Source organism: Elephas maximus, chromosome 5, assembly GCF_024166365.1.
Source record: "Elephas maximus indicus isolate mEleMax1 chromosome 5, mEleMax1 primary haplotype, whole genome shotgun sequence".
Classification (NCBI taxonomy): Eukaryota; Metazoa; Chordata; class Mammalia; order Proboscidea; family Elephantidae; genus Elephas; species Elephas maximus.
Window position 1 is genome coordinate 73,878,827 of NC_064823.1, and position 26,459 is coordinate 73,905,285.

Sequence of the window (26,459 nt, forward strand, 5' to 3'; positions counted from 1 at the left end):
GAAGGCTTTCACTCTGTGGGGTCTGGGGGAAGGTCCTTGTCATCAATATTCTCCTGGTCTAGGAGCTTCTCAGTGCAGGGACCCCAGGTCCAAAGGATGTACTCTACTCCCGGTGCTTCTTTCTTGGTGGAATGAAGTCCCATTCTCTCTGCTTGCTTCTCTCTTTTATATCTCAAAAGAGACTGACACAAGATACAGCCTAATCCTATAGATTGAGTCCTGCGTCATCAACATAACCACCTCTAATCCTGCCTCATTAATATCATAGAGGTTAAACCGCACATAGGATAATCACATCAGATCACAGAATGGTGGGCAACCACACAATACTGGGAATCGTGGCCTAGCCAAGTTGATACACATACACATTCTGGGGGGAACAAAATTCAATCCATAACAGTTGTCTTTGCCAGTAAAATCTTGACCTGTCTAGAATTGGCCATCTTCATTCAGTGAATATACAACAAGATTCCAGGTCCCATTTTCTTAGGCTTGGGAAACAAAGTTTGGGGTGTATGCTCTTGGAGTCTTGGATATTTCCCTTTTTTGTGTAACTCTCCTGCTTTTTTCTTTTATTTTCTCACAAGGATTTTCTAGAAAATAAATTTAAGAAATAGATTACCACTGCCTGTATAGTTGATCTAGAAGAATCTTTCAGGGGTCCTGGGATACTATTTATTTCCCTTCCTTTCCTCAGAATTTGAACCAATTGAAAATAGACACGGGGAGCCAGTTGAGGATGAAGAAATCTAATCTTTCTAAAATCTATTATCCCATTATTGGGATATCCCTTTTCTTCTTTTTCCTCCTCATTTATTCCATTGGTTTATGTGTTGTCTTTTCAAAATGGATCTCCACATGCCATTTTTGTTCATCCCTTAGCTCACGAATGATGAAGAAATCCATAACGTTGGGACTTCCTTGACCTTTGGATTTGGCACGTTGACCTGCTGGATCCAGGCTGCATTGACACTCAAAGTCAACATCAAGAATGAAGGACGGAAAGTTGGGATTCCAAGAGTTATTCTGTCAGCATCTATCACTCTCTGTGTGGTCCTCTGTATCCTTTGAATGTGAAACACTTCTTTGCCAGTGAGTTTAAAACACAGATAACTTGTCTATGTAAAACATGAGAAAATTGCTTGCCCCAGTAAGTTAGGATATATTCTTGTCAGATCATCTCAGATTCGTAGACAGAACAGAAAAGTAAATGAGTATAAAAGCAAAAACTCTCATATCTACTTTTGATGCCAGAGAGAATGTCTTAGTCATCTAGTGCTGCTATAACAGAAATACCACAAGTGGATGGCCTCAACAAGCAGAAGTTTATTCTCTCACAGTCTAGGAGGCTAGAAGTCCAAATTCAGGGCATCACCTCCAGGGGAAGGCTGTTTCTCTCTGTCAGCTCTGGAGGAAGGTCCTTCTAATCACTCTTCCCCTGGACTAGGAGCTCCTCAGGTACGGAGACCCAGGGTGCAAAGGATGCTCTCTGCTCCTGGTGCAGCTTTCTTGGTGGTATGAGGTCTCCCTCTCTCTGCTCACTTTCCTTTCATTTTATCTCTTGTAAGATAAAAGGTGGTACAGGCCACACCCTGGGGAAATTCCCTTTACGTTGGATCAAGGATGTGACCTGAGCCAGGATGTTACATCCCACCCTAATCCTCTTCAACATAGTACAGTCTTGCTTCATGAACCACAGGCAGAGATTAGGATTTACAACATATGGGCAAATTATATCAATCACAAAATGGAGGACAACCACTCAATACTAGGAATCATGGCCTAACCAATGTGACACATATTCTGGTGGGACACAATTCAATCCATGACAGAGGAAATGGGGAACTTAAAAAATGAGCTTGGACATCTCAAGATTATTTGTTTCTATTTTAGGAATTGTGTCATGTATTCTCCTTATCACTAAAGATGTAGAAGTTCTCCGTTTTTGAAAAACAGAACGCATAATCAAAAGAGAATTGATCTCCATCTTGGAAAAAATTTCATTTGTGACTTTTTTTTCCCTTCATCTTGAAAAAAATTTCATTTGTGACTATTAAAAGTTCTTTTATTTCATTTAATTTACTAACTCTAAAATGAATTGCAGGGACAAATACATTTATGTTTTTCAGGAAAATAGCTAAGCTTTCCTGGAAAATAAATTCACTATAAATAGACTAGCATTGCGTTTACAGTTTTCCTAGAGAGAGACTAATCTAGGATGGAGCACAGCAGCCCCACCTACTGGTAGCATTGCCCAATGGGAGCCGACAATTTTGCATCCCACCAGTCAGATCAGTTGCTCATTCTGTGGGGCTGAGTAAACAGAATTGTTCACTTCAATAGGTCCTCTTCCTCAGGAAACCAGAGAGGAAGGAAATAAAGGTTCCCAAATGGTAGACTGTATAGCTAATACAATTACACAGCTTCAATCACAGTAATACCTATTGCCATCAAGCCGATTTCAATTCTTACCAACCCTATAGAACAGAATAGAATTGCCATATAGGGTTTCCAAGGAGTGGCTGGTGGATTCAAACTGCCAACCTTGTGGTTAGCAGCCATAGCTCTGGTGGTGCAGTGGTTAAGAGCTTGGCTGCTAACCAAAAAGTCAACAGTTTGAATCCACTAGCTGCTCCTTAGAACCTCTGTGAGGCAGTTCTACTCTGTCCTACAGGGTCACTGCGAGTTGAAATCAACTTGAAATCAACTTGAAGGCAACAAGTTCAGTTTTTTTAATCATAGTAATAGCCAGCATTTACTGAGTACTTACTGTGGGCTTAGTACTATTCTAGGAGCCCTGGTGGCTCAGCAGTTAACCACTCAGCTGCTCGCCTAAAGGTTGGTGGTTTGAACCCATCTAGCAGCTCCACGGGAGAAAGACCTGGTGATCTGCTTCTGTAAAGATTACAGCCAAGAAAACCCCATGGGGCAGTTTTTCCCTGTCATATGGGACTGTCATGAGTTGGAATCGACTCAAGAAGATACAACAATAGGCAATATTCTACACACTTTAAATGTATCAACTCCTGGAGGCGGGGCCAAGATCGCGGACTAGGTAGATGCTACCTCGGATCCCTCTTGCAACAAAGACTCGGAAAAACAAGTGAATCGATCACATACATAACAATCTACGAATCCTGAACAACAAACACAGATTTAGAGACGGAGAACGAACAAATACGGGGAAGCAGCGATTGTTTTCAGAGCCTGGAGCCAGCATACCAGTCAGCGGATTTTCTGGAAAAACTAGTTTCCCAGTGATGGCTCGGAGACAGCAGTCCATATCAAACCACATAAAGAAGCAGACCATGACAGCTTCTCCAACCCCCCAAACAAAAGAATCAAAATCTTTCCCAAATGAAGATACAATCCTGGAATTATCAGATACACAATATAAAAAACTAATTTACAGAATGCTTCAAGACATCACAAACGAAATAAGGCACACTGCAGAAAAAGCCAAGGATCACACTGATAAAACTGTTGAAGAACTCAAAAAGATTATTCAAGAACATAGTGGAAAAATTAATAAGTTGTAAGAATCCATAGAGAGACAGCATGTAGAAATCCAAAAGATTAACAATAAAATTACAGAATTAGACAACGCAATAGGAAGTCAGAGGAGCAGACTCGAGCAATTAGAATGCAGACTGGGACATCTGGAGGACCAGGGAATCAACACCAACATAGCTGAAAAAAAATCAGATAAAAGAATTAAAAAAAATGAAGAAACCCTAAGAATCATGTGGGACTCTATCAAGAAGGATAACTTGCGAGTGATTGGAGTCCCAGAACAGGGAGGGGGGACAGAAAACACAGAGAAAATAGTTGAAGAACTCCTGACACAAAACTTCCCTGACATCATGAAAGACGAAAGGATATCTATCCAAGATGCTCATCGAACCCCATTTAAGATTGATCCAAAAAGAAAAACACCAAGACATATTATCATGAAACTCGCCAAAACCAAAGATAAAGAGAAAATTTTCAAAGCAGCCAGGGAGAAAAGAAAGGTTTCCTTCAAGGGAGAATCAATAAGAATAAGTTCAGACTACTCAGTAGAAACCATGCAGGCAAGAAGGGAATGGGACGACATATACAGAGCACTGAAGGAGAAAAACTGCCAGCCAAGGATCATATATCCAGCAAAACTCTCTCTGAAATATGAAGGTGAAATTAAGATATTTACAGATAAACACAAGTTTAGAGAATTTGCAAAAACCAAACCAAAGCTACAAGAAATACTAAAGGATATTGTTTGGTCAGAAAACCAATAATATCAGATACCAGCACAACACAAGGTCACAAAACAGAACGTCCTGATATCAACTCAAATAGGGAAATCACAAAAACAAACAAATTAAGATTAATTCAAAAAATAAAAAAAATAATGCACATAACAGGGAATCATGGAAGTCAATAGGTAAAAGATCACAATAATCAAAAAGAGGGACTAAATACAGGAGGCATTGAACTGCCATATTGAGAGTGATACAAGGCGATATAGAACGATACAAGTTAGGTTTTTACTTAGAAAAATAGGGGTAAATAATAAGGTAACCACAAAGAGGTATAACAACTCCATAACTCAAGATAAAAGCCAAGAAAAACGTAACGACTCAACTAACATAAAGTCAAACACTATGAAAATGAGGATTTCACAATTTACTAAGAAAAACGTCTCAGCACAAAAAAGTATGTGGAAAAATGAAATTGCCAACAACACACATGAAAAGGCATCAAAATGACAGCACTAAAAACTTATTTATCTATAATTATGCTGAATGTAAATGGACTAAAGGCACCAATAAAGAGACAGAGAGTCTCAGACTGGATAAAGAAACACGATCCATCTATATGCTGCCTACAAGAGACACACCTTAGACTTAGAGACACAAACTAAAACTCAAAGGATGGAAAAAAATATATCAAGCAAACAATAAGCAAAAAAGAAGAGGAGTAGTAATATTAATTTCTGACAAAATAGACTTTTGACTTAAATCCACCACAAAGGATAAAGAAGGACACTATATAATGATAAAAGGGACAATTGATCAGGAAGACATAACCATATTAAATACTTATGCACCCAATGACAGGGCTGCAGGATACATAAATCAAATTTTAACAGAATTGAAAAGTGAGATAGACACCTCCACAATTATAGTAGGAGACTTCAACACACCACTTTCGGAGAAGGACAGGACATCCAGTAAGAAGCTCAATAGAGACACGGAAGACCTACTTACAACAATCAACCAACTTGACCTCATTGACTTATACAGAACTCTCCACCCAACTGCTGCAAAGTATACTTTTTTTTTTCTAGTACACATGGAACATTCTCTAGAATAGACCACATATTAGGTCATAAAACAAACCTTTGCAGAGTCCAAAACATCGAAATATTACAAAGCATCTTCTCAGACCACAAGGCAATAAAACTAGAAATCAATAACAGAAAAACTAGGGAAAAGAAATCAAATACTTGGAAACTGAACAATACCCTCCTGAAAAAAGACTGGGTTATAGAAGACATCAAGGAGGGAATAAGGAAATTCATAGAATGCAACGAGAATGAAAAGACTTCCTATCAAAACCTCTGGGACACAGCAAAAGCAGTGCTCAGAGGCCAATTTATATCGATAAATGCACACATACAAAAAGAAGAAAGAGCGAAAAGCAGAGAACTGTCCCTACAACTTGAACAAATAGAAAGTGAGCAACAAAAGAACCCATCAGGCACCAGAAGAAAACAAATAATAAAAATTAGAGCTGAACTAAATGAATTAGAGAACAGAAAAACAATTGAAAGAATTAACAAAGCCAAAAGCTGGTTCTTGGAAAAAATTAACAAAATTGATAAACCATTGGCTAGACTGACTAAAGAAATACAGGAAAGGAAACAAATAACCCGAATAAGAAACGAGAAGGACCACATCACAACAGAACCAAATGAAATTAAAAGAATCATTTCAGATTACTACGAAAAATTGTACTCTAACAAATTTGAAAACCTAGAAGAAATGGATGAATTCTTGGAAAAACACCACCTACCTAAACTAACACATTCAGAAGTAGAACAACTAAATAGACCCATAACAAAAAAAGAGATTGAAACGGTAATCAAAAAACTTCCAACAAAAAAAAGCCCTGGCCCGGACGGCTTCACTGCAGAGTTCTACCAAACTTTCAGAGAAGACTTAACACCACTACTACCGAAGGTATTTCAAAGCATAGAAAATGACGAATACTACCCAACTCATTCTATGAAGCCACCATCTCCCTGATACCAAAACCAGGTAAAGACATTACAAAAAAAGAAAACTATAGACCCATATCCCTCATGAACATAGATGCAAAAGTCCTCAACAAAATTCTAGCCGATAGAATCCAACAACACATCAAAAAAATAATTCACCATGATCAAGTGGGATTTATACCAGGTATGCAAGGCTGCTTTAATATCAGAAAAACCATTAATGTAATCCATCACATAAATAAAACAAAAGATGAAAACCACATGATCTTATCAATTGATGCAGAAAAGGCATTTGACAAAGTCCAACACCCATTTATGATAAAAACTCTTACCAAAATAGGAATTGAAGGAAAATTCCTCAACATAATAAAGGGCATCTATGCAAAGCCAACAGCCAATATCACTCTAAATGGAGAGAACCTGAAAGCATTTTCCTTGAGAACGGGAACCAGACAAGGATGCCCTTTATCACCGCTCTTATTCAACATCGTACTTGAAGTCCTAGCCAGGGCAATTAGGCTAGACAAAGAAATAAAGGGTATCCGGATTGGCAAGGAGGAAGTAAAGTTATCACTATTTGCAGATGACATGATCTTATATGCAGAAAACCCTAAGGAATCCTCCAGAAAACTACTGAAACTAATAGAAGAGTTTGGCAGAGTCTCAGGTTATAAAATAAACATACAAAAATCACTTGGATTCCTCTACATCAACAAAAAGAACACCGAAGAGGAAATAAACAAATCAATACCATTCACAGTAGCCCCCAAGAAGATAAGATACTTAGGAATAAATCTTACCAAGGATGTAAAAGACCTATACAAAGAAAACTACAAAGCTCTACTACAAGAAATTCAAAAGGACATACTTAAGTGGAAAAACATACCTTGCTCATGGATAGGAAGACTTAACATAGTAAAAATGTCTATTCTACCAAAAGCCATTTATACATTTGACGCACTTCCGATCCAAATTCCAATGTCATATTTTAAGGAGATAGAGAAACAAATCACCAATTTCATATGGAAGGGAAAGAAGCCCCGGATAAGCAAAGCACTACTGAAAAAGAAGAAGAAAGTGGGAGGCCTCACTTTACCTGACTTCAGAACCTATTATATAGCCACAGTAGTCAAAACAGCCTGGTACTGGTACAACAACAGGCACATAGACCAATGGAACAGAATTGAGAACCCAGACATAGATCCATCCACGTGTGAGCAGCTGATATTTGACAAAGGACCAGTGTCAATTAATTGGGGAAAAGATAGCCTTTTTAACAAATGGTGCTGGCATAACTGGATATCCATTTGCAAAAAAAATGAAACAGGACCCATACCTCACACCATGCACAAAAACTAACTCCAAGTGGATCAAAGACCTAAACATAAAGACTAAAACGATAAAGATCATGGAAGAAAAAATTGGGACAACCCTAGGAGCCCTAATACAAGGCATAAACAGAATACAAAACATTACCAAAAATGATGAAGAGAAACCCGATAACTGGGAGCTCCTAAAAATCAAACACCTATGCTCATCTAAAGACTTCTCCAAAAGAGTAAAAAGACCACCTACAGATTGGGAAAGAATTTTCAGCTATGAAATCTCCGACCAGCGCCTGATATCTAAAATCTACATGGTTCTGTCAAAACTCAACCACAAAAAGACAAACAACCCAATCAAGAAGTGGGCAAAGGATATGAACACACATTTCACTAAAGAAGATATTCAGGCAGCCAACAGATACATAAGAAAATGCTCTCGATCATTAGCCATTAGAGAAATGCAAATTAAAACTACGATGAGATTCCATCTCACACCAGCAAGGCTGGCATTAATCCAAAAAACACAAAATAATAAATGTTGGAGAGGCTGCGGAGAGATTGGAACTCTCATACACTGCTGGTGGGAATGTAAAATGGTACAACCACTTTGGAAATCTATCTGGCGTTATCTTAAACAGTTAGAAATAGAACTACCATACAACCCAGAAATCCCACTCCTCGGAATATACCCTAGAGATACAAGAGCCTTCATACAAACAGATATATGCACACCCATGTTTATTGCAGCTTGTTTACAATAGCAAAAAGTTGGAAGCAACCAAGGTGTCCATCAACAGATGAGTGGGTAAATAAATTGTGGTATATTCACACAATGGAATACCACGCATCGATAAAGAACAGTGAGGAATCTCTGAAACATTTCATAACATGAGAGGAACCTGGAAGGCATTATGCTGAGAGAAATTAGTCAGAGGCAAAAGGACAAATATTGTATAAGACCACTATTATAAGATCTTGAGAAATAGTAAACCTGAGAAGAACACATACTTTTGTGGTTACGAGGGGGGGACGGAGGGAGGGTGGGAGAGGGTTTTTTATTGATTAATCAGTAGATAAGAACTGCTTTAGGTGAAGGGAAAGACAACACTCAATACATGGAAGGTCAGCTCAATTGGACTGGACCAAAAGCAAAGAAGTTTCCGGGATAAAATGAATGCTTCAAAGCTCAGCGGAGCAAGCGCGGGGGTCTGGGGAACATGGTTTGCGGGGACTTCTAAGTCAATTGGCAAAATAATTCTATTATGAAATCATTCTGCATCCCACTTTGAAATGTGGCGTCTGGGGTCTTAAATGCTAACAAGCGGCCATCTAAGATGCATCAATTGGTCTCAACCCACCTGGAGCAAAGGAAAATGAAGAACACCAAGGCCACACGACAACTAAGAGCCCAAGAGACAGAAAGGGCCACATGAACCAGAGACCTACATCATCCTGAGACCAGAAGAACTAGTTGGTGTCTGGCCACAATCGATGACTGCCCTGACAGGGAGCACAACAGAGAACTCCTGAGGGAACAGGAGATCAGTGGGATACAGACCCCAAATTCTCATAAAAAGACCATACTTAATGGTCTGACTGAGACTAGAGGAATCCCGGCGGCCATGGTCCCCAGACCTTCTGTTGGCACAGGACAGGAACCATCCCCGAAGACAACTCATCAGACATGAAAGGGACTGGTCAGCGGGTGGGAGAGAGATGCTGATGAAGAGTGAGCTAATTATATCAGGTGGACACTTGAGATTGTGTTGGCAACTCTTGTCTGGAGGGGGGATGGGAGGATAGAGAGAGAGGGAAGCTGGCAAAATTGTCACGAAAGGAGAGACTGAAAGGGCTGACTCGAGGGGGAGAGCAAGTGGGAGAAGGGAGTAAGATGTATGTAAACTTACATGTGACAGACTGATCGGATTTGTAAACGTTCACTTGAAGCTTAAGAAAAGTTAATAAAAAAAATCCTGCAAATAGCAACTAATAATGAAAAAAAAATGTATCATAAACTCCTATAATCTTCACTTAGCAGGTATCTTAGGCTGGTTTCTCTAGAGGAGCAAAACCAGTGAAGTGTATATGTAAATATATATAGAGAGATTTTTTTCAAGGAAGTGGCTCACGCAATTGTAGAGGCTGCCAAGTCCCAAATCCATGGGTCAGGTGCCAGGCTTGAAGCTTCTCCTGACTCACATGGCTTCAGGGGATGATGAACCCAAAATCAGCAGGTCAGATGGCAGGCTGCTGGCTCACAGGGCTGTGAAAGCTGGTGAATCCCAAAATCTGCAGGTCAGATGGCAGCCTGCTGCTTCATGTCCCAAGAACCAGAAATCAGGGGATGAGAAGTCAGATGCAGGATCAAGAGAGGGCAATGTTTGCCAGAACATCCATATATATCAGATGTAGGCTACACCCACAAGGAAACTTCTCTTTCAACTGATTGGTTGCTCATATCAGATCACAAAATGGAGAATGATTACATAATATCTGCCAAACCACTGAGAATTATGGCCTAGCCAAGTTGACACAGCCTTAACCATCATGGCAGGTAAGAATAGTAAAGCACAGAGAGGCTAATTTGCCCAAGATCACAGAAATAGTACATGGTAAATCAAGTTTTAAACTCAGGTTCAGTTCTTACACCCATAATCACTACATGGTTCTGCCTTTCTGACTTTCAAGAAAAGTTGGCCTTGAAATATGAAATCATCATTTAACATTCAGAGATGTTCTCTAGTTTAGTGGAGTATTTGAGTCTTTTATATCTTCTTCCCTCAAAAATGGCCATTCAATCATTCCATTGGTTATCTGAAGTTCTACTAGTCATATTAGAGAACATTTAAGAACTTGAAATTTAAGCCAAAAGACTTGCTGCTTGCTAGCAACCTGATAAAATATTTTATAAAAGGTCAAAACTCTGCCCCATATGGGCTTTGAAGATTTATCCTTTTCCCATTAACTTCAGTAATAAGTTAATTTTTTCTTTGACAATGTTTTGACAAAGTCAGAGTAGTATGGACAGGCTTTAAATTATCCTGAGTTTTGAGCTTATACCAAATAGCTCTGATCTGTGTTGTTTCTGAATACCTGAAAACATTTATTGGTTCTCAGGTACATGGATTAAGGCCTATCAGGAGAGCAAAGTTTGGCCGAAGTGGTTTCACATATTCTTACCATCTGAAAATTTCCTAAGATTTTAAGTCTAGTTCTGGAGACAAAACTAATTCTAAGGGAATATTCCTGATTTTCTGAATAAATGTATTCAGTCCTTGGCCTTTCATTAAGACATGCTATGAGCCTTTCTCCTTCCCTGCTCCTACTCCATATATCCTGGGTGAGGTTTAAATATTCAGACATATACCTTTCATGTTTCTTTGTTTTTTTAATTGCATTATTTTCATTTGGGCAAAGTTTAAATTTGACACCAGGAATGAAACTAGCCTATACATTAATACTTTGATTTTTATTGAGCTACTGCAGTTTTTTATTTCTGCTAAGAGTTGTCTGAAAAGCAATAGTGAAAATTAGAAAGAGAAGAAGAGCCTCTCAGGCATTTGTATCTGTGCAGAGTCAACGTTTTGTAGTAATAAAGAGAGCCCCTGCTGGACATTTATGGAGGTAATTAGTAGTTTGTTAGGCTCAAAATAATTTCTGCAGATATAATGATGACTAAAAAAAAAAAAATGACCCATAGTAGAAGGAGTCCTGGTAGTGCAGTGGTTAAAGCAATTGGCTGCTAACCAAAAGCAGTTTGAACCCACCAGGGCTCACAGGGAGAAAGCTGTGGCAGTCTGCTTCCATAAAGATTACAGCCTTGGAAACCCTATGGGGCAATTCTACTCTGTCCTATAGGATTGCTATGTGTTGAAACTGACTGGACGGCAGTGGGTTTGGTTTTATTTTGGTATGACCCGTAGCCATTTTTAGTAATTTTATAAAAGTTAGTTGTCTTTTGGAGAACCAGACTTTTTCTATCACCTGTCCCTGCCCAGTAAATAAAAGAAAAAAAAAAACTTCTTTAAAAAATAACCCAGCTTAAATGTGGCTGATGCGGGTGCTTTCCTTGACCTCTTCTCTCCAGACTTCATCCTCATGGCCCAAGGCATCCACATGTATGCAGCCAGGATCCAGTGGGGCCTGGTCATGTGCTTCCTGTCTTACTTTGGCACCTTTGCTGTGGAGTTCCGGCATTATCGCTATGAGATTGTTTGCTCCGAGTACCAGGAGAATTTCCTAAGCTTCTCAGAAAGCCTCTCAGAAGCTTCTGAATACCAAACCGACCAGGTGTAACATCAGCTTTTGCCTGATGGTGAGGTGGGTGTGACGGTGGGGCAGGTGCCAGGAGGGCACACTCACAGGACTTGACACATGACCTCATGATACATTTTTCACACACACACTCACACATACCACACATCCATTCATGGCCACATTTGCCAAATGAGCTTTTGAGGGCGAGTTATTTCTTCTTCAGTGAAAAAGCACAAGCCCTTGTGTGTCGAAATACTTGCTTGTTACACTGAAAATATATGCACGACAGAGCAAGAAACTTGTGCATGATCATGTCTCTCTCCCCTACCCTTACTCATTCTCTTCACGTTTCAGACTCCGCGTTCACCCTAACAGTAGGGTAGGCCAAATGTAACATGGGATAATGCCAACTCCCCAAATCGCCTTCAGCTCCAAAGAGCTTGGAACCAGCTAATTGGGAAGTTCGGAATCTGGTGTTAATACTCTTGAATGGATAATTGTGTATCGTGGAATTGGATGGAAACTGTATAGACATGTGATCTTGTGTAACGTGTGGAAAGGTGTGGGGTCAAAAGGAGAACTTTCCCAGGAAAATACACTTGGCCATCATTCAGAGGTGGGCTGTGTGAGTTCAATGAAATGCACCCGCCACAAACTGTGAGAGTGAAGCCCACTACCGTGATTGGGACTTGATCCATTGTGACTGAAAAATATTTCCAAATGTGAATGTTTGTAGGGATAATGGTCTGTCAAGCATGGAACAAGATGGGGCAGCAAACATAAGGTTTAGTGTTTGCTTCTGTAGTATGCCATGTACAGATTTTTTTTTTTTATTTCATGGTTTACCTTTTTTTTTTTTTTTTCCTTTAAGGCACTACCATGGATCTCTCTTGGCTTCATGGACAAAGAATATATAGACCAAATGCAAGAGCTGAGCTTGCTTTGGGTTCAACCATGATAAAAGAAAAAAAAAAGAATAGGAAAAAAAATCACTTTCAGGTTTTATTTGCTGTTTTTATGTTTGAAGCTAAGAAAATGTGCAAAGATATATATTTGAAAGTAATAAAACTCCTGCTGGGCATTTATAAAAGATAGAACTTCTAGAGCATCTTGTTATAAGTCCAAATTGGGAGAGTTCCTTAAAATCTATTGCTCAGATTTAGTATCTTTTTGTGGATTAAGGGCTTTTCAAACTTGGAATTTCTAGAAGCCTAATAAAAGATTACCCTCCCCCAGAATGAAATCAGGGCAGCTGGTTCCCTGCTGCCCAACACCTAGCTCTCATGTGCTAGAGTTCAGAACTCCAGCTTTCAAACGGTAGCCTAGACTTCTGAGGCTGTGCTTCTTAAAGAAGAGCAGAATTCCAAGTTCAAAATATGTCGGAGTGGGTCAAGTTGACAGACCCTCCATGCGTGCACTTTGTTTCAAGAAATCCCTGAATTTATGTGATTTATGTGATAGGGGCCTGGTATTTCAATTGTTTTTCAGTTCAACCCAAAATCTGAGCTTCTTGAGGAGGGGGTCAATGTCTTTTCATCTCTGTATTTGTCCCCACCTCCCAGCACAGTGCCTGGCACATCTTAGGTGCTCAATAAATGTCTGTTGAATAGAACTAACGGTAATTTAAGAGAAGTAAGAGTATCAGAAAAATTCAAAGATGAGTGAGAAAATTTTTAGAAAATAAAAGACTATTATGAGAGACAGAAATGAATAAGGGTCAGATGGGGGAGTGAGACTATTTTTAAGGTTTATGTAAACTATGAGGAAAATAATTAAGCAGAGAGTATTCTCCTATTAAAAAGGCATTTCACTGTAAATAGTCCAAGGTGACATTTTTTATTTTTGAATACTGCTTTTGTTTCTTTTTTCATTTTTATATTTTAAAATTTTTTTATCAAAAACAAAGGTTTATGAAGTTTTCTTTGACTGCATACAATTCAAATTAAACAGCTTTTGGTGATGCACTGTACACTTTCTTAAGAGTATATCTAATAGCACATTTTAGCAGAATGAGGCAAACTGACATTATTCATTGGGATCTTACCACTAAATAAAATTCTTTTATGCAGAATTCTGATTTTCTTGTTTGTTACACTAACTTTCTTCTCTAATATTAAAATGTGTTAAACTCAGTGAGGCATTATGTTGACAGTGAACTTGAGTGTTACATTGATAGTATATAAATAAAAACCCACATTACAGAACCTCCTGGGAACTAGGAACCACAGGGTTCATGAAGGAGGCCAAGACCAGGGAATCTGCATTTGTAACAAGCATCTCAGCAGGATCTAACACAGATGGCCCAGAGAACAAAGTTTGAAATACACTAAACTTGGTTTTTGACAGTTCAACTAAGTTTCTTGAAGAAGAAAAGTTACTTTCCCAGTTAGGAAAAAAAATATTTTTAAAGCAATGTTAAAGATATGATAAATTCTTTTGTTTAACAGAGGACTGACAGTGAGGTCAAGTTTTATTATGTGTGTTATTTATTGCCTTTGTTTTCCCCCTGTTATGGGAAAGTAAGACTTTCATCTTGAAACTTCTGATCTCCTGGTTATACATGGAGATTAGAACACCACTGTTGATTTTATTTTTGTCCTTAGGCATTGTGTCAGGCAGCTGAGACTGAGTTTTGCTCCAGTATATAAGAGCTAACATTTATTTCTCGTATGGTACGACTTTCCAGGGCCAGCAAGGGGGCTGTGCTCACTGCAGTGACTTAGACCCTGGCTGAGAGAGCCTTTACCTTCATCTCATGCTTCCACAGTTGCCAACAGCCGAGAAACCGTGGCAAACTGCTCTTAAAGCTTTTGCCAGCAAGTGACAGACATCACCGAGCTTCTCTTTCATTGGCCAGAGCAAATCGCACGGCCATATCTGAGTGTGGCCAAGAAGGGAACTCCTACCATGTACCCAGAATTGAGAAACATTTATGAACACCCTAGTGATGATTAAAAAAAAAAAAAATTTTTTTTTTTTTTTTAGTGATGACCACGGAATTCACATTAGGTTTTTAAAACCTCTTTGGTCACTGTCATTCCTTTGGAGCAGGAGTCCCAAGGATCATTAAAGAATCTGCCATCATTCAGAAATGAAGAAAAGGGGCATCTATGAGGTTGGGATAGAACAGCAAAATACAAGTGTGAAGAACAGTCTAAGTAATAATTAAAATGAGAGAAATGCACTTCCATTGAGCCCAAGGGCTCTTGGCTACATTTAAAAAATTTATGTTCCCCAAAGAAGTGGAAACCAATGGTTTGGGGGAAGAGAATTTCATATGTGAAATAAGTTGATTTTCACAATCCACAGATTCCCTATTAACACTCTTCCAAGTGAGGGTTCCAAGAGAAATCTGCAAATATCCAAATTTTAAGTCCAAAGAAAGGTAGGTAAGAAGGCTAGGTCCCTCACTGGAAAAGCAGAGATCTTTCCATTGGTATAAAATAGGCTTTTATTTCTCCCATCTTAAAAATAAGTCCTTATTTGCAGTCTCCAATGGGTCTCTCCCAATTTTCTCTTGAACCCACTCCAATCATGTTTTTGCTCCCACCAATTCACTGAAACTACTCAAGCACCCCCAAAGACCTCACAGTGTTACATTCATGGATCAGTTCTCAATCCTTACCTTACCTCTCTTCATAAGCAACACTTGACAATTTGGTCACCCCTTCCCACCTCCCTTAAAACATTTTCTTCCTGTGGCCTCCGGAACATCATGCCCTCTTAGTTTGCCTCCTCCTTCACAGTCCACTGCTCACTCTCTGCTGGAACTTCTTTGCCTGACCTAACATCCAAGTGCTCTGTCGTTCAAGCCTTGGAACTCTTCTTTCCTGTCCATATTCACTCCCTTGGTGATCTTATCCAGTCTCCTGGTTTAAAATACCGCCATATAAAGACATCTCCCAAGTTCTCCAACCCAGACCTCAATCCTAAATTCCTGGCCTATAACTTTCTTGACATCTTCACTTGGTTGTCTAATAAAAACCAAACCAGTTTCCATCAAATTGATTCTAACACATAGTGACCCTATAGGACAGGGTAGAATTGCCCCATAGGGTTTTCAAGGCTATAATCTTTACCAAAGCAGATAGCCAGGTCTCTCTCCTTCAAAGCAGCTGGTGGGTTCAAACCACTGACCTTTTGATTAGCAACTGACCACTTAACCTCTGCACCACCAGGGCTCCTTTGGGTGTCTAATAGGCATCTCAAATTTAACACACAGAAACAAACTCCTTATCTCCTCCCTTTAAACCTAATCCTCCCGCAGTCATCCGCATCTAAGTTACCAGTTGCCATTGAGTCAATGCTAACCCATGGGACCACACATGTGTCTGAGAAGAACTGTGCTCCACTGAACTTGCAATAGCTGATTTTTTTTTCCAGAATAGATTACCAGGCCTTTCTTCTGAGGCGCCTCTGGGTGGACTTGGATCTCCAACCTTTCAGATAGAAATTACTTTTAAAAAGAACCAAATAGGAATTCTGGAGTTGAAAAATACCATAACTGAAATGAAAAACTCACTAGAGGACTCAACAGCAGATTCAAGCAGGCAGAAGAAAGAATCAGCAAACCTGAAAAGTCAATTGAAATTACCCAGTCTAAAGAACAGAAAGAAAAAAGAGAAAAAAAAAAAAAAAATGAGCAGAGCCCAAGAGATCTTTGGGACACCATCAAGCATAGGAACATAAACATAATAATAGCTATCCCATAAGGAGAGAAGGGAGAGAAAGGGGCAGAAAGAATATCTGAAGAAATAATTGCCAAAAACTTCCCAAATCTGATAAGAAATATTAATCTATATACCAAAGAAGCTCAAAAAATTCCAAGTAAGATAAACTCAAAGAGATCCACACAGAGACACATTATAATCAAACTGTCAAAAGGCAAAGATAAAGAGAACCTTAAGAGCAGCAAGAGAAAAGTGACTCATAACATACAAGAGATTCTCAATAAGATTAAGAGCTGATTTCTCATCAGAAACCATGGAGCCCAGAAGGCAGTAGGATGACATATTCAAAGTGCTGGAAGAAAAAACCTACCAACCAAGAATTCTATATCCAGCAAAACTATCCTTTAAAAAATGACAGAGAAATTAAGACATTCCCAGCAAGGGAATGAGACGGTCGGGCATGTAGAGAAAAGAATATGTTAATACTTTCCTTTGTGTGAAGGAGGTGAGAGGCTGGAGGAAGGGAGGGTTCTCCCTCTTACACGAGACTCCCATGACTGACACAGTTTGTTTCATCAGGGCTATCTTCTTCTGGGTCAGGACAAAGTGGGTTGCTCCAGTATTCACTAGAAACTGTACAGGTCCCCACCACCACCACCTTCATTATAATCAGAGGCTCAGGTGGAGGACTCGTCTCCAATCCTCCTCAGTCCAAGTCTTCCCCTATCAGCATCATGGGGCACTGGACAGCCCCAGGCTCTTTCTTACCTGTGGGTAGGAATTTAGGGGACTCTCTCTTCCAGTGTCCTCTCTCTTTGCACCAGGTGCACTGGTCTTGGCTTAACAGGGGTTGGGGCCTCTAACCTCCCTCTCTTCTCAGGGGCCCTCCTCTTGGGTCACCAGGAGACGGGCCTGCAAGGTGGCAGCCAGGAATGTTGCCTGTCTTCTGATCAGTGATTTTTCTCTTTTCCTATTCCCAGTTCAGATTGGAATATACCTGGTAGACAAGCTCAACAAGCCACGAGAGACACAACTCCTCACCTCTCTCAAGTTTCTGGAGTTTTTTTTCCATATTCCAGGGCACTCTGCCCAGTAAAAAATCATATTCATCATGTGAACGTTTTGAGGCCTCTCAAGGTCCATGTCTACAAGCTGTCTAAAAACCTCAAATTTTTAAAACTTAGAAGCTCTTCGGTTGGTTCTTATTTGATCCCATATATTTTGCTAAGGTTTTCTTTTGTTTGTTTGTTTTTAAGACACCCCTTTTTTTCACTCTTCTAAAAGGCACACCCTATTACAAGCAAGGTGGGTCTGTCTATTGGCCACATTCAGATTCTAGCCAGGGTCCCCCATAAGGAAAGTCTCTGTCGCCAGCTGATTTACTGCCTGCACTTAGCGACAGCTGTCAGCCTCAGCCCTAGCCTTTTCTAGGACCATGTGCCCTTCTTTTGGATCAGGAGCACATCCAGCAGTGCCTGGAAATCTACTCAGGAGTGTGGAAGATGGAAGCAAAAAGATCCTGCATTCTCTTAGGGTCTTCCTGTTACCCAGGGCAACGGTATTCCCAATTATAAAGATTGCTTGTTGAGAGAGGTTGGTGGACCCAGACCATGCTGGTGTCTCCTGCCAGACTTGTTGGAGGGGATGCATGCCCCTGGGCTCAGTTGTGCTATGGCTGTCCTGAGAATTGTTCACTTCATATTACTTTTCTCCCTAGTCACCGAATTGGGGCACCCAAAGGCTCTTCTGTTCCACATATGGAGCGGTGAGCCCAACACTGGGGCACAAGGGCCTGGGAGGGGTGAATATAGGGCATATTGGGTTTTAGCAGTGGAAATTGTTGCCTACACAGCCACTTCTCTCAAAACGGAAGCATAAAGGATGGTGGTCATGATCTGCTGGCTCCATTTCTGGACCAGATTTTACATTTCTTCTGCAATCCCTCGTCCCAATACGGAATCATAAAGGCTTCTACATAATACTTATCATCTCATTTACCCTCATGAATACACAAAAAAATCAAGTTGCAGGAGGAGGGGGCAAAGATGGCTGACTAGGTAGACGCTACCTCGGATCCCTCTTGCAACGAAGACTCGGAAAAACAAGTGAATCAATCACATACATGACAATCTACGAACCCTGACCAACAAACACAGATTTAAAGAGTTGACCTGAATGACAGAGACCGAGAACGAACAACTACGAGGAAGCAGCGACTGTTTTCGGAGCCTGGAGCCAGCGTCCCAGTCAGGAAACCTTGGCGCTGGGCTTTGGACTGGGTGCAGGGGAGCTGAGCACGGCATCCTGCAATGGTGCAAACACAGGGCGCAGCCCTACCCCCCTGAACTGACCTCGGTAGGGGACCCAGCCAGTCCGCGTAGGCAGCACGGCGACGCAGCTGGCGGGAGAAGTCGCCGGGAGGCAGCGACTGGTTTTGGAGCTGGGAGAGCAGCGTCCCAGCTGGGGAACCTTGACGCTGGGCTTTGGACTGGCAGCGGAGGAACCGACCGCGGCTTCTGAGACAGCGCAAGCACGGGACGTGGGCCTGACCCTCGGGGGCAATCTCTACCCAGCCAGCACACACAGACGACGTGCCCCTTGGAATCTCAGATAACACAGTCATCCCAAGCAAGATAAGTAACTTTGTCTACATTCCGGGGTACTACTCTCTCCTGTTTTTCTGAACCCTCCCCTCCCCTTCCCAGGCTGCTTCATTAACAATGGAATTTCCTGAGCCACAGGGAGAACTGCTCCGCGGTTTTTCTTTTCCTTTTTTTTTTTTTTTGGTCTTTTCCTAACCCATTCTTCTGGCCTGAGAGAAGCAACCACAAAAAACCCCGGGACCAAAAATCCTTCCCTAATTGGACTAAAAACACAGAACCAGCTCCAGCCAAGCATATGTGATCCACAGTCTCGGGCTTTCATCCTTACAGGGAACAAGGTGGCTATGATAATGCAAAGGCATTTCTGATAGGGATCTGACTGCAATTATTTTAGCCGATTTACTGGAAAGACAAGTTTCCCAGGTCTGATATCTCTCCGTATTCAACAGAGCCCTCACTGACCCACAACAGGGAACTGAGGGCTGAAGCTCCCCCTGACCACCTAGCCTCCTGCCTCAGGGGTCTAAGGAGGGTGACACCTACCAATTTGTAGAGGTACTTGCATTGGGGGCCTAAGGTACAACTGCAGAGCCCACCCACCAAGGTGCGTTAGGAATAGAGACACACCTACCTCACTGACACTTGGGGGAAGCCTGTCAGCATCCTGCCCCCCTTGGAGTGTGAACCCCAGCTGCTACTAGAATCTAGTGCACACAACTATCACCACTACTTCTCAAGGTGGATAGGTGACAGGGTGCACCACGCATTTGATGACCCAAAATCAGATTCTACTCAAGAATAGTGAATGGACTCAGGCATATATATCTGGTAACAGCCCAAACCAGCTGGTAATAGGTCATAAGTGAGTACAGTAATCAAGACAGCACAATCTAGTAGCCCATCTACGTATATCGAAAGAAAACAAAACAAGATAAGACTCAGTGAGCAAATATAGAATAAATCAGTACAATATCTTAGTGATGGCTCGGAGACAGCAGTCAATATCAAACCACATAAAGAAGCAGACCATGACTGCTTCTACAACCCCCCAAACTAAAGAATCAAAATCTTTCCCAAATGAAGATATAATCCTGGAATTGCCAGATACAGAATATAAAAAACTAATTTACAGAATGCTTCAAGACATCAGGGATGACCTCAGAAATGAAATAAGGCAATCTACAGAAAAAGCCAAGGAACACACTGATAAAGCAGTTGAAGAACTAAAAAAGATTATTCAAGAAGATAGTGGAAAAATTAATAAGTTGCAAGAATCCATAGAGAGACAGCATTCAGAAATCCATAAGATTAACAATAAAATTACAGAATTAGACAATGCAATAGGAAGTCAGAGGAGCAGACTCGAGCAATTAGAATGCAGAGTGGGAAATCTGGAGGACCAGGGAATTAACACCAATATAGCTGAAAAAAAATCAGATAAAAGAATTAAAAAAAATGAAGAAACTGTAAGAATCATGTGGGACTCTATCAAGAAGGATAACTTGCATGTGATTGGAGTCCCAGAACAGGGAGGGATAACAGAAGACACAGAGAGAATAGTTGAAGATCTGCTGGCAGAAAACTTCCCTGACATCATGAAAGATGAAAGGGTATCTATCCAAGATGCTCATCGAACCCCATTTAAGATTGATCCAAAAAGAAAAACACCAAGACATATTATCATCAAACTTGCCAAAACCAAAGATAAAGAGAAAATTTTAAAAGCAGTCAGGGATAAAAGAAAGGTCTCCTGCAAGGGAGAATCAATAAGAATAAGTTCAGACTACTCAGCAGAAACCATGCAGGCAAGAAGGCAATGGGATGACATATACACAGCACTGAAGGAGAAAAACTGCCAGCCAAGGATCATATATCCAGCAAAACTCTCTCTGAAATATGAAGGTGAAATTAAGATATTTACAGATAAACACAAGCTTAGAGAATTTGCAAAAAAGAAACCAAAGCTACAAGAAATACTAAAGGAAATTGGTCAGAAAACCAATAATATCAGATACCTGCACAACACAAGGTCACAGAACAGAACATCCTGATATCAACTCAAATAGGGAAATCACAAAAACAAATTAAGATTAATTAAAAAAAAAATGCTCAAAACAGGGAATCATTGAAGTCAATATGTAAAAGATCACAATAATCAAAAAGAGGGACTAAATACAGGTGGCATAGAACTGCCATATGGAGAGGGATACAAGGCGATATAGGACAATACAAGTTAGGTTTTTACTTAGAAAAATAGGGGTAACTATTAAGGTAACCACAAAGAGGTATAACAACTCCATAACTCAAAATAAAAACCAAGAAAAATGTAACGACTCAGTAAACATAAAGTCAAATACTGTGAAAATGAGGAACACACAATTTACAAAGAAAAATGTCTCAGCACAAAAAAGTAAGTGGAAAAATGAAATTGTCAACAACACACATAAAAAGGCATCAAAATGACAACAAGAAACACATACTTAGCTGTAATTACGCTGAATGTAAATGCACCAATAAAGAGACAGAGAGTCTCAGAATGGATAAAGAAACACGATCCGTCTATATGCTACCTACAAGAGACACACCTTAGACTTAGAGACACAAACAAAAACTCAAAGGATGGAAAAAAATATATCAAGCAAACAATAAGCAAAAACGAGCAGGAGTAGCAATATTAATTTCTGACAAAATAGACTTTAAAGTTAAATCCACCACAAAGGATAAAGAAGGACACTACATAATGATAAAAGGGACAACAGACCAGGAAGATATAACCATATTAAATATTTATGCACCCAATGACACGGCTGCAGGATACATAAAACAAATTTTAACAGAACTGAAAAGTGAGATAGACACCTCTGCAATTATAGTAGGAGACTTCAACACACCACTTTCAGAGAAGGACAGGACATCCAGTAAGAAGCTCAGTAGAGACACGGAAGACCTAATTACTAGAATCAACCAACTTGACCTCATTGACTTATACAGATCTCTCCACCCAACTGCTGCAAAGTATACTTTTTTTTCTAGTGCACATGGAACATTCTCTAGAATAGACCACATATTAGGTCATAAAACAAACCTTTGCAGAATCCAAAACATCGAAATATTACAAAGCATCCTCTCAGACCACAAGGCCATAAAAGTGGAAATAACAGAAAAATTAGGGAAAAGAAATCAAATACTTGGAAACTGAACAATACCCTCCTGAAAAAAAGACTGGGTTATAGAAGATATTAAGGAGGGAATAAAGAAATTCATAGACTGCAACGAGAATGAAAATACTTCCTATCAAAACCTCTGGGACACAGCAAAAGCAGTGCTCAGAGGCCAATTTATATCGATAAATGCATGCATACAAAAAGAAGAAAGAGCGAAAAGCAGAGAACTGTCCCTACAACTTGAACAAATAGAAAGTGAGCAACAAAAGAACCCATCAGGCACCAGAAGAAAACAAATAATAAAAATTAGAGCTGAACTAAATGAATTAGAGAACAGAAAAACAATTGAAAGAATTAACAAAGCCAAAACCTGGTTCTTGGAAAAAATTAACAAAATTGATAAACCATTGGCCAGACTGACTAAAGAAATACAGGAAAGGAAACAAATAACCCAAATAAGAAACGTGATGGGCCACATCACAACAGACCCAACTGAAATTAAAAGAATCATATCAGATTATTATGAAAAATTGTACTCTAACAAATTTGCAAACCTAGAAGAAATGGATGAATTCCTGGAAAAACACTACCTACCTAAACTAACACATTCAGAAGTAGAACAACTAAATAGACCCATAACAAAAAAAGAGATTGAAACGGTAATCAAAAAACTTCCAAAAAAAAAAGCCCTGGCCCGGATGGCTTTACTGCAGAGTTCTACCAAACTTTCAGAGAAGAGTTAACACCACTACTACTAAAGGTATTTCAAAGCATAGAAAATGACGGAACACTACCAAACTTATTCTATGAAACCACCATATCCCTGATACCAAAACCAGGTAAAGACATTACAAAAAAAGAAAATTACAGACCTATATCCCTCATGAACATAGATGCAAAAATCCTCAACAAAATTCTAGCCAATAGAATTCAACAACATATCAAAAAAATAATCCACCGTGACCAAGTGGGATTTATACCAGGTATGCAAGGCTGGTTTAATATTAGAAAAACCATTCGTGTAATCCACCATATAAATAAAACAAAAGACAAAAACCACATGATCTTATCAATTGATGCAGAAAAGGCATTTGACAAAGTCCAACATCCATTTATGATAAAAACTCTCACCAAAATAGGAATTGGAGGAAAATTCCTCAACATAATAAAGGGCATCTATACAAAGCCAAGAGCCAACATCACTCTAAATGGAGAGAGCCTGAAAACATTTCCCTTGAGAACGGGAACCAGACAAGGATGCCCTTTATCACCGCTCTTATTCAACATTGTGCTAGAGGTCCTAGCCAGAGCAATTAGGCTAGACAAAGAAATAAAGGGCATCCAGATTGGCAAGGAGGAAGTGAAATTCTCTCTGTTTGCAGATGACATGATCTTATACACAGAAAACCCTAAGGAATCCTCCAGAAAACTACTGAAACTAATAGAAGAGGTTGGCAGAGTCTCAGGTTATAAGATAAAAATACAAAAATCACTTGGATTCCTCTACATCAACAAAAACAACATCGAAGAGGAAATAACCAAATCAATACCATTCACAGTAACCCCCAAGATTATAAAATACTTAGGAATAAATCTTACCAAAGATGTAAAAGACCCATACAAAGAAAACTACAGAGTACTACTACGAGAAACTAAAACGGACCTACTTAAGTGGAAAAACATACCTTGCTCATGGATAGGAAGACTTAACATAGTAAAAATGTCTATTCTACCAAAAGCCATCTATATATACAATGCACTTCCGATCCAAATTCCAATGTCATTTTTTAATGTGATGGAGAAACCACCAACTTCATATGGAAGGGAAAGAAGCCCCGGATAAGTAAAGCATTGCTGAAAAAGAAGAAGAAAGTGGGAGGCCTCACTCTACCTGATTTCAGAACCTATTATACAGCCACAGTAGTCAAAACAGCCTGGTACTGGTACAACAACAGGCACATAGACCAATGGAACAGAATTGAGAACCCAGATATAAATCCATCCACATATGAGCAGCTGATATTTGACAAAGGCCCAGTGTCAGTTAATTGGGGAAAAGATAGTCTTTTTAACAAATGGTGCTGGCATAACTGGATATCCATTTGCAAAAGAATGAAACAGGACCCATACCTCACACCATGCACAAAAACTAACTCCAAGTGGATCAAAGACCTGAACATAAAGACTAAAATGATAAAGATCATGGAAGAAAAAATAGGGACGTCAGGAGCCCTAATACAAGGCATAAGCAGAATACAAAACATTACCAAAAATGACGAAGAGAAACCAGATAACTGGGAGCTCCTAAAAATCAAACACCTATGCTTATCTAAAGACTTCACCAAAAGAGTAAAAAGACCACCTACAGACTGGGAAAGAATTTTCAGCTATGACATCTCCGACCAGCGCCTGATCTCTAAAATCTATATGATTCTGTCAAAACTCAACCACAAAAAGACAAACAACCCAATCAAGAAGTGGGCAAAGGATATGAACACGCACTTCACTAAAGAAGATATTCAGGCAGCTAACAGATACATGAGAAAATGCTCTCGATCATTAGCCATTAGAGAAATGCAAATTAAAACTACGATGAGATTCCATCTCACTCCAACAAGGCTGGCATTAACCCAAAAAACACAAAATAATAAATGTTGGAGAGGCTGCGGAGAGATTGGAACTCTTATACACTGCTGGTGGGAATGTAAAATGGTACAACCACTTTGGAAATCGATCTGGCATTATCTTAAACAGTTAGAACTACCATACAACCCAGAAATCCCACTCCTCGGAATATACCCTAGAGAAATAAGAGCCTTCACACAAACAGATATATGCACACCCATGTTTATTGCAGCTCTGTTTACAATAGCAAAAAGCTGGAAGCAACCAAGGTGTCCATCAACGGATGAATGGTTAAGTAAATTGTGGTATATTCACACAATGGAATACTACGCGTCCATAAAGAACAGTGACGAATCTGTGAAACATTTCATAACATGGAGGAACCTGGAAGGCATTATGCTGAGCGAAATTAGTCAGAGGCAAAAGGACAAATATTGTATAAGACCACTTATTATAAGATCTTGAGAAATAGTATCAACTGAGAAGAACACATACTTTTGTGGTTACGAGGAGGGGAGGGAGGGAGGGTGGGAGAGGGTTTTTTACTGATTAGTTAGTAGATAAGAACTGCTTTAGGTGAAGGGAAGGACAATACTCAATACATGGAAGGTCAGCTTAACTGGACTGGACCAAAAGCAAAGAAGTTTCCGGGATAAACTGAATGCTTCAAAGGTCAGCGGAGCAAGGGCGGGGGTTTGGGGACTATGGTTTAAGGTGACTTCTAAGTCAATTGGCAAAATAATTCTATTATGAAAACATTCTGCATCCCACTTTGAAATGTGGCATCTGGGGTCTTAAATGCTAACAAGCGGCCATCTAAGATGCATCAATTGGTCTCAACCCACCTGCATCAAAGGAGAATGAAGAACACAAAGGTCACACGATAACTATGAGCCCAAGAGACAGAAAGGGCCTCATGAACCAGAGACATATCATCCTAAGACCAGAAGAACTAGTTGGTGCCCGGCCACAACCGATGACTGCCCCGACAGGGAGCACAATAGAGAACCCCTGAGGGAGCAGGAGATCAGTGGGATGCAGACCCCAAATTCTCACAAAAAGACCATACTTAATGGTCTGACTGAGACTAGAGGAATCCTGGTGGTCATGGTCCCCAAACCTTCTGTTGGCCCAGGACAGGAACCATTCCCGAAGACAACTCATCATACATGGAAGGGACTGGACAACGGGTAGGAGAGAGATGCTGATGAAGAGTGAGCTATTTGTGTCAGGTGGACACTTGAGACTGTGTTGGCATCTCCTGTCTGGAGGGGGGATGGGAGGGTAGAGAAGGTTGGAAGCTTGCAAAATTGTCAGGAAAGGAAAGACTGAAGGGCTGACTCATTAGGGGGAGAGCAAGTGGGAGTATGGAGTAAGGTGTATATAAACTTATATGTGACAGACTGACTTGATTTGTAAACGTTCACTTGAAGCTCAATAAAAATTAAAAAAAAATCAAGTTTCACGATGGTATTATAATTTAGAGACCCATTTGCTATTCACTTTTCGTCATCTGCCAATTCATATTAAGGACAGGCAGTGGTATAAAACAC

General features: G+C 40.0%; 1 protein-coding gene across 7 annotated transcripts in view; it reads left to right on the forward strand.

The window, feature by feature from the left end:
* TMEM150C (transmembrane protein 150C) overlaps positions 1-14,010 on the forward strand; it is a 108,878-nt gene extending 94,868 nt beyond the window's left edge. For 5 of the 7 annotated variants that reach the window (XM_049885890.1, XM_049885889.1, XM_049885891.1 and 2 more), the window contains 2 exons: positions 883-1,060; positions 11,675-12,709. In XM_049885890.1, the coding sequence (XP_049741847.1) occupies positions 883-1,060; positions 11,675-11,883 (387 nt within the window). In that variant the 3' untranslated portion in view covers positions 11,884-12,709. The other 2 variants (XM_049885892.1, XM_049885894.1) reach the window with 2 other exon arrangements.
* Positions 14,011-26,459: the final 12,449 nt, after the last annotated feature.